Source organism: Rutidosis leptorrhynchoides, chromosome 4, assembly GCF_046630445.1.
Source record: "Rutidosis leptorrhynchoides isolate AG116_Rl617_1_P2 chromosome 4, CSIRO_AGI_Rlap_v1, whole genome shotgun sequence".
In the NCBI taxonomy this organism is placed as follows: domain Eukaryota; kingdom Viridiplantae; phylum Streptophyta; class Magnoliopsida; order Asterales; family Asteraceae; genus Rutidosis; species Rutidosis leptorrhynchoides.
In genome coordinates, this window is record NC_092336.1 from 458149678 (window position 1) to 458159687 (window position 10010).

The 10010-nt window shown below is 31.2% G+C and overlaps 1 protein-coding gene and 1 long non-coding RNA gene across 5 annotated transcripts; both read right to left on the reverse strand.

The window, feature by feature from the left end:
* Positions 1–3118: 3118 nt before the first annotated feature.
* On the reverse strand, positions 3119–5255 carry LOC139844432 (serine/threonine-protein kinase PBS1-like). 2 transcript variants are annotated; one of them, XR_011757950.1, is made up of 2 exons: positions 3648–4778; positions 3119–3361 (listed from the first exon to the last, which is right to left on the reverse strand). XR_011757950.1 is itself a non-coding variant. In XM_071834654.1 (2 exons), exon 2 carries the CDS (start codon positions 4600–4602, stop codon positions 3901–3903), a length of 702 nt encoding a protein of 233 aa, XP_071690755.1. In that variant the 5' UTR covers positions 4603–4606; positions 5220–5255; the 3' UTR covers positions 3119–3900. The 2 variants fall into 2 exon arrangements, 1 of the variants encoding a protein (XP_071690755.1); XM_071834654.1 differs by adding an exon at positions 5220–5255 and having other exon boundaries at positions 3119–4606.
* Positions 5256–6039: 784 nt separating this feature from the next.
* On the reverse strand, positions 6040–9111 carry LOC139844433 (uncharacterized). Of its 3 annotated transcripts, XR_011757953.1 has the most exons (5): positions 8807–9111; positions 8063–8641; positions 7674–7789; positions 6990–7313; positions 6040–6342 (listed from the first exon to the last, which is right to left on the reverse strand). It is a non-coding gene; the product is annotated as an uncharacterized lncRNA (long non-coding RNA). The 3 variants fall into 3 exon arrangements; XR_011757952.1 differs by having other exon boundaries at positions 6990–7260; positions 8063–9111; XR_011757951.1 differs by having other exon boundaries at positions 8063–9111.
* Positions 9112–10010: the final 899 nt, after the last annotated feature.

The window sequence follows — 10010 nt, forward strand, 5'->3', positions numbered from 1 at the left end:
GGCAGTTTTCGTTTTGTTGCATAATTACATACTGAAACTTCAAACGATCATAACTTAGGCTATACTAAACGAAATCATGCGATTCAAGCGAGAAAATTCAATAGTTTTTCGATAGCTATCCATCTAAACACTTTTCAATTACAGAAAGCAAAGTCACAAAACCAGTAGCATAGCAATACAATTCGTGATTAAACCCTAACTCGCAATTCAGACAATATAACGACTAATTACATGTACAAACCAGACCAATTGAGCAATAGAACATATAAATCATATGATTAACAATTAAATCTGGAAAATAGAGTTTTTAGATCATACCCTAATCATACAATTGTTGGTATAGATACGTAGGGCTCGTCGAGAGGAACACGGCTATGCGATCAATTTAACGATCAAACAAATATTGAGGGTGGTGTTCTTGAAGAAAAGATGATGGATGATGGTGAGTTTTCTTATTATTTGCTATGATTGATGATTGATGTTGATTATATATATAAATCTAATGAAAAAAAAATAAGTCAAAAAGAGTGAGCTACAACTTCCAGTACATATCCATATTCCATATCTTACAATTTAAAATACGAGTAATTCCTTTAATTGCTCTACTGATTTACTTTCCAACCACCTCTACAATATCTTTCTCTTTTAAATTAGTTATTATTGATTATGATTATTTATTATTTACACGTCAAATTATAATCGTATATAACGAAATCTAAAGCAAAAAAAAATAGGATCATGAGTTGTAACTTTTGATACATATTCATTTATATACTTAAAATAAAATAATATCTTTCTATTTGGCTATTTAAAACCCACCAACGTGATTCCAACAAAATGACCATGACACTTTTTATAATTAATTAATCTTTATGTTAAGCTCTCATTAATTTAGTCACATTAATTTGATGGTTATCTATCAAGGTTTATATATAAAAATATATATTAAAATATTAATATTATGTATCCTAAAATACACCTACACACTGTACTTAAGAAATCACGTTTTTATTTTTCCTAATATATTCATATGGATTAAATTATTTACTAATTATAATTTCACATTTCCTTATCATATTAATTGATTAAAATTACGGGTATTACACACATACACCCAAAAACCTGCACAAAGTCGACTATATTCATATATATACTTATTTACAACTACGGAGTATTATCTAATTATCTATTTCCTCACTTTTCATGTAGAATAAGTTAGTATACTAACTCCATGTTTTCACTAAGTCAACAAGTGCATGCTTCCATGATTCCATGTTTCTCTTGTTAATTACAAGTAGTTATCCATGTGATGTATAAGCCATTAACAAAATAGCAGTTAGGCACGTAGAGTTAATTAGTAGTTTGCACGTATCCATATTTTTACTCCATGTTCTCTTAGTTAGTTAATTAGGATAGCAGTTTATTATTTAGTCAATCTGCATTAGGTAGTTATTTGTAAAACATGTTTTTAGTGATAGTAGGTTTATTTGCTAGTAATTAAGTATCTTGTCAATGTGTGGTGGCTACTTTAAATGATTTTTAAGAGGGTCATGTTTGGTTAAATAATAATAATAATAATAATAATAATAATAATAATAATAATAATAATAATAATAATAATAATAATAATAATAATAATAATAATAATAATAATAATAATAATAATAATAATAATAATAATAATAATAATAATAATAATAATAATAATAATAATAATAAAAAAAACTTTATTATTGGTTTAAATTATTAAGCTAATTATTAGTTTGAATTATTAGCTCAATAATTAGTTTTCGAATTATTATTAGGCTTCAAATATTTCTAGGGGTAAATTAACACATATCAAAATGTGTAAAGAAAGAAAGAAAGAAAGAAAAATTTGCGTAGAAAATTATAGAAATTTAACTAATAGTCGTTAAGTATTTAATGGAAAAAGTCGGGTTGTTACATGCACCCTCCGTTTATCCGAAGATTTTTCTTCATTTAAATTACGAATAGTCATGTTGTTAACTAATAGTTGTTGGTTTATAAAGTGGTTTTTGGGCTTTATCCTAATTTGGGCTTGTAAAAATTAAATCAACTTGAGCCTATAAAAATTAAAACGTGTTTGTGTGTTCTTCTTCTATCCCTCTGTACGTCTTCTTCTATAGTACTTCAAACTCAAGAACCCTAATATCCCAAATCCATTTTTTTTTCCTTCCCAAATCAACCATACGAGTGATGCACGAGTGATGATGACACACGAGTGACGATACCTCGTACGAGTGATGAAATATTATACGAGTGATTCAATATACGAGTGATTCAAATCAAGATACGTGTGGAGAACGATCCGTACGAGTGGTATGATAATTCATACGAGTGGAATGAAACATGTATTCTCAGACGTACGAGTACATGATGATGAAGATGATGAACATCAGAAGCAGATTCCGGTCGCCGGAGAAAACGGTTACGGTGGTCCTATGGTGGTTTTAAGCTGAAATCGCTCAAATCTATGGTAAATCACTTGATTTTGATTGCAAAATGTTAGTAGTCAAGCGCTTAACACTTAATATTCATGATTTGATCCTAAAACATGAAGAAATGCTGTTATGATCTGATCTATGACAAAATAATATTGTAAACTGAATTTTTGACAACAGTCGTATCAATTGAACAATTTAAACGCTGTAAATTTGAAGAATCTAACTAATGTTGATCAGAAAACTTTCTATAACCTCAGATTTGATCGAAAATCACTGATTCAAAATCACGCCAAAACAGTTTGACTTTTATGAAAACTTTGACTCGATGATTCTTTTGATTTGTTGATTGTAGATCAGATTAGGTGATTAACGAAGCTTGAATGATTGTTTAAGAACCTAAATCACTAATCAGATTGATCTAAGTAGCTCTAGAACTACAAATAATCTCAAATTTGACAAACATTGACTTGAAACCCTAAGAACACATGAATCTGTGAATTATAACAACGAATCAGAAGCAGAGATCGATCAACAGCAGTTGTTCTGCTCTGATACCACGTGTAATTGCCTGAATTATAGCTTCGATTTGTTGTTTGAATGATGAATGATGCTTAGAACTAGAGAGAGAAAGCTTGGGGTTCTAGAGAGAGATGTAAAACTGAAATTGTTATTGCTTTCTAACTAGAACATTCCACTTGCTCTCTTGAACATGGTTAGGAGCATCAATCCCTAACAATGAGGGTGTGTGGGTATTTATAGACACGGTACCCACTCCCTTTACAATTAAGTCCTAGCACAAATTCTATACATTTTAATACAATAAATTGAGACTTAACAGGAATCTTCAAGTGACTCGGTGGAATCCTCTAGTGACCAAAATAAGCTGAAACAAAAACCTGCCGCAAATCGAATCAATGAAGTGTTGTAGTTGAAATGGTGTTTTGTAAAAACACCATTTTACCCGTACATTTTTTGCACATTGTCATACAGAGTATTTCACAGAGTTTATCACGGATGCATGTTACACGCAAGGAGTATAGGCATGCACTTTTAATTATGTCATGTGTAGGTGTATCTTAAAGATACAATTTTGTATGAAGTACAAGGAACATCAAATTAATTTACTATGATGAATGCGGCTAAAATGAAAAACAAAAATGGAAAGAGATCGAAGTATCTTACCGAATTATTAAATGACACCTGAAGTTCCAATGCTTTCTCAAGTTCATGGATAATACTGTTCATATATGGACGGTGTACCCGCTCATTCTTTATGCAAGAATATGCTGCTTTTGAGAAGCTGGTGAGTGATTCCTGTGACAGATGATTCCATAGATCATGATTGATTATATCTTTCAGTTTTCTGTTATCATAATGATTATTATTTTGATAATGAGATATGGCCAACGATGCTAAAAATCTTTTATCTTCATCTTCATTTGGAATAAATGCTTTCCTTCCGCATAACACCTCCCATAAAACAAATGCCAAATGAGTAGACATCTGACTTCAGCGTCACACCTCCAGTTTTCGTAATTTCTGGGTCCATATACCCTTTTGTGCCAATAGCATTAGATAGGAGAACCTGCTCCTTTTTGTCTACGACATGTTTGAGAGAGTATTCAAAACCTGACAACCGAGGGACAAAGTTATTATCCAACAATATGGTTGAGCTATTGACGTTACGATGTATGACAAAGTAATTGCGTTCATTGTAATTATCATGCATATAGCTTAATGCACGTGCAACACCAACACATATCCTAAATCTTTGGATCCATGTGAGTCTCTCTTTGCTTATATGCATCAAGAGACTTCCCTTTGCACAGCTCTTGTTTATAATCATCTTCTCATTTTGTTCGTCACAAAACCCGATAACAGAGACAATATTTTCATGATTGAGAATCGAAAGCATCGAGATCTCCCTCCAGAACTCAATGACTCCTTGTTGGTCATTACGCTTTAATCTCCGAGCAGCAATTTTCACCAACTTGCCAGACCGCAAGAGCCGTCCCCTGTACACTTTTCCAAATTCACCTTCCCCGATGATATTGCTATTATCAAAGTTATTGGTGGCTTTACGTACGTCTTCGAGTGGGATTTGTAAGTGAGCCAACTCCCTGATTGTAGATGCCATATTTCTGCTAATAAAATGATAGAGATTTGAATACAAACTAATGGATTAGAAATGGGAGTAAAAGTGAAGGGAATTGAAGAAAATATATATAAGAAACCACACACAAATATGCAGGCTACTTGTAGAACTCCTTGTGCAGGACTTTTTTATATACTAAATCTTAGCTATTAAAATAAAATAAGTTGTACTTTCGAATATAATGGTTACGATGTTAGAGTTAATGAGAGCCTATGTGAGACCATCTGTTATATACAGAGTAATTAGTGGATCAGTGTTACAACTTACAAAGTCTGAATCTGTATAATAAAAATATATGTATGCTAGTCTTTTTATACTGTCAAGTTGATCTTAGTTTCTTATAAAATTAAAAATAAAACCGGTTAAGGTATGAATGCAACGAGGTTGAATGTAGGACTAAGAATTATAACATGTGAATTAACATCTAATAATGAATGCAATGAGCTGGAATGAATAATAAGCATTACCAACAACTTGACAATTACATTGTTTTTTATTAATTAATAATTGGTTTATTTAATTCATCGAAGTAAACAAGATATTAAAAAACTGAGCACTATTAAGATACCAATGAAAAATAATACTGTATACCACATTACCAAATTGAGTTAACCATTCCCAGCCACTATCTTCTCCCAGCCACTATCTTCTCTTAACAAAACAGCGGCAGCTTGAAGCAAAGGATCAACCATAGTCGGTCCACATTCCCAAATTTAACAAACAACAGATGATTTTTCGTGAACCGATACTTCTCAATTTGCTCTTAAGGTGATGATGATTCAGCATCAAAATGAACAACATAACAGTTATTCGGATCATACAAACTATCATGTTTTGAACCATAAATTAAGTATGCAAATCGCGACAGTTAAAACCAGAATGGTACAGAGCTTAAATTCCTTATTATTATATGTACGGAATTATATTAAATTTATAATAGTTCAACTCTTGATACGCATATTACAATCATTATAGGGTGAACCTGATACTCCATCAAAGCTGTATCAGAATCAAACAATTCATTTGTTGCATACTAAAATTATAACAACAGTATCTAAAATTAAATAAAATTGCTAGCAACCCACAAAGTATTGTAAACACTGACTTAATACTTTTGAGTGCCGCCCTCCTCATCAGACTATGAACAAACCTGACGTTTTCATTTAAAATTATTTACCAACGGCTATCTAAAAAAAACTATGTCATATGGGTAAAGATTCACCCTTTTGTAATAGCTGTATATTATTTTAGTTAATCATATTTACCAGTTATTATATGTAACAGAGTTGTGTACTCTGAAAAGTATCAATTGTTATATCAACCCTTTACGTTTCCACCCGTCCAAAAGGTTTCATAAAATTTCCAATCAATCCAGCAGCTTATTATTAAACATATGTATTGGATTCCTTCAAACTCCAAGATAAAAAAAAGTAATAAACACGTAGTTAATGTTTCAGTGTTTACAATTGTATTCGTCAAAAGTGCAAAAAAAAAAAAAAAAAAAGAATTTCTTTCAAGTGACACTATAACTACAGTTTTAATCTTTAAATGGCACACGAGTTTGACGCCAAACTTAACGTCATAACTTAATGATATACAAGAAAAAGAAATAGCTCACCTAAAAGTGCCACATTGTAACTCACTTGTTTTAACCTTCCCTGCTCGTTCTTTTCATCAAGTTCGTTGATCTTCAAATGATCCAAACATGGGCTGATTTCATTACTGGAGCAGAAATACAAACCAATCATACATTTCATAGTTTAGAGTGCAAACAAACAAAATTAATTAAATCGGAGTGTAAGCTAAATCTACGCTAATTTAAGTAAGCAATACAATATCTCATCATACAACTATCAAATTAACTAACTAAATCTAACAAACTTTAAATAAAAACATTTCATACGAACTGAAGTAAAGAAACCTTATAATTCAAAATTCAAACGCATAACACCTCATGTCATCATGACACAAATACTCTAATTAACAAACAACTCAATATTAGAAGTGCAAATGTGATATATGCATAAATATTCTAATCAACAAATACTCTAATTAACAAACAACTCATCATTACACATTTCTAGAGCCAATTTTCCTTCCGTTATCTGTAAAGTACAAATGTATTATGCAATAACTCGAAACCGATAAATGTACAATATATCCATATTCACATAATAAACATAACCATTCTACAATGGTCTAGCACTTTCCTTATGCCAAATTTTGTTACCATACTCGAGAAATACAATCCGATAACGAAGTTTAATATCCGCTCAAAACCACAAGTTAAACCAATTTTCCAAGTGTTACTGCTATTGAAATTTATATTAAAAAGATCATTTTATTAGAAACGATGATTGGTGACTTACCAAATGCACTCAAAGAGATAGGGTACTGCCTTTGCTCTAACTCGGGAGGCAAAAATTTCTGGTAGTAAAAGAGCAAGGCTAGCACCAAGGGAAAACGGATAGCACATACCTATGAAGTATAAAATATCTATAATTAGAAAAATCATAGATGATCTAACTTACAAAACGGTCCCAATAACAGCAAGTGGTCCTGAATACGGTGTCAAAACTTTCCATTCAAACAACCTTATATCTCGATGACACTCCTTAAGGTGCTCTCATTGTGAAATCTCTGGTAATCATACAGCCCATTCAAAGAAAACTGAGTCCCTTATACGATTAAAACTAACATATTCAAACAAATATGTATTTATGTTATTCAAAACAATATTGATTAATTTAAACAAAATACATAGACAATATCATATTCAGATTAATAATGATATCAACGTTAACATTGTTAACTAATGGAATAATGATAACAGGGTTAAATAATTAGATTAATAACCTACATTCCATATTTCACTAATCAAAAAGAAAAATATTAGGGAAAAAAAACTATATCTAACCCGCTCAATTCACCACCTTTGATGTTCACAAGTTTAAAGTTAACTTTTTTTTTTAAAAAATAATGGAGACCTAGTCATCTTTAATGACTTCAGAATCGTTAAAACTACAAAAAATATCTTGCCTATAAGTACTTACTGTTATATATTACTTCATCATTGAATGTACAACAACGGTTACCAATTACGTCAACTGCACAATCTCTGCAAGTGCCTATTTGTCAAGATCTTATCAAAAGATCCAAAGCAGCCAGCCTAGTACCAAAAGACATGGGTAAAAGTTAATAATTCTAAGTTATTGCCTGTGTGAAAATGTCTTAAGTTTTAACTTCTTGGCCACTGGTTCCTTAATATCCTTCAAACATGTCATATATGAGATATCCAAAGCCTCTGTTTATTATATCATATAAAGCTTTAAGTAATAAACAAAATGCCCAAAAAAGATAATATAAATCAAACAATACACCAATCATCAATGTGGATTAATAAATTGGGACAGTAATGGAAAAGAAAGAGAATAAACTTTACCTTATTAGCCTCTTGGTCCTTATTCAGATTTGCTTTAAAGGGAGAAGCTTTCAATCATCAATGTACAAAATGCATGCCCCTCTGTTTCTCTATGTTTACCATTAAGGTGACAATTTAAACCTCTTAACTTATTCTTGACAAAACCCTAACTTTTTAACAGAAGCGGTTTCTTAAGAACAAACAAAATCCCTAATTTTTTTTCTGAAAATTACAGAATAAAAAGACAAACCCCAATTTCAACATCAAAACAAAAAACCCAGACTTTAAGAAGTTTAACAATATCAGAAGAAAAAACCCTAAATTCAAATGATAACAAAATCGAAAGAAAACCCTAGTAAAAAAAAAAAAGGAAAAACTACAGAGTAAAAAAAAAAAACGTACCAGGTTGGAATCAAATGAAAAACCCTAATAGAAAAGAAAAAGAACAGACGTTTGATTAAACGTTGTGATTTAAGAGGAGCGAAAGAGTTGAGAGCTTAGGGAAGAATGTGTATCATCAGCGACTGGATTCAAGAAATCGGATTCAAGAAATTGTCATACTTGTGCGCAAGGATATTAACACTTATACAAATTTTAACCCTAATCGCCCAACAAACACCACACCCATAACAAATCAAATATCAAATATTGTAAAAATAAAAACGAATTCAATTAATACGATCGACTATGAAATTTAATACAATCATTGTAATTCAATCAAAACAAATCAAACAACTGAGTAATAATAAAAAACCAAATACAAACCTGAACATTAACCGGATTGGATCAGGAATCAATCAAGATGATTACACAAATCTAATACTTTATATACCGCAATTAATCGAAGACTAAATCACATGATATATGAGGCAGCGGAATCGTAAAACCCTAAAAGATCGAAGCACATATTTACTTTTCGGTTCGATGGATGATAGCAGATAGCACAAAAACAGAGATGATATGAAAAACCTAATGATCGAAGAAGTCGATGATCTGAGGCGATTACATGTTCCGATTGATTGTAGGTGTGGATTAGCTTAGGCGATTGTAGGTGTCGACTGCTCTGTGTATTCTGTATATGTTTTTTAATTACCCGTGTTTTTGTTAATGTAGGGGTAATATCGGAAAAAAGTTTTCATAATGCACTTATTGACTTATAATTATATCAAAATGGATAAGTGATGGTAATTTTCTTGATCCAATGGTTGAGATTAGGAGAAAAATTTTAATGTATCTCTTTTTTGACTTTATTATAATGTATAGTAAGGATTGCATCGATTTGGTTTTGGTTTAAAAGGTTTTGTTGAAGATAAGAAAAAGATAAAGGCACCAAAAATTGATTGAAAGACTAAAATACCCTCATGTGTCATGCACATGAGATGAGATGACAGAAAAATTGAAACGGAGGGATGACCGGAGTTACAAAGTACAAGTTCAGGGACGACGCCAGCAAAAAAAAATAGTTTAAGGATGATCTGAGAGGACCGGATACAAGTTTAGGGACGACGAGCATAATTTTGTCTTTTTTCCCCAAAAATCTAAAAAGATTTATTACGCCATTGGCCACTCATTTTGTCAAAAATTGCACGATACTCATTAATGTTAAATTTTATCACGTGCCTTACACGTATTAGGTCTTGTTTTTACTATAATTGTGAAGTAGCCCGAAGTTTGTGGATTCAGATGAAGGGCATGTTTGGCATAGAGCTTTTTGAAGCTTTTTAAAGCTTTTAGCTTTTGGCTTTTATGAAGAAAAAAAAAACTCTTATATAATAAAAAGCTTCGTTTGGATGTAATAGCTCAGAGCTTTTTAAGTGTTGGAAAAAGCTTCATTAAACTCTAATGTTAAACGCTATAAATACCAGCGTTTAAAAGGAAAATGAGCTTTTTAGTTTTTTAATTACCATTGTATCCTTCCATTTATTTGAAAGCCACTCATTTATTTACTCAGAAAACACGTATGCATTTA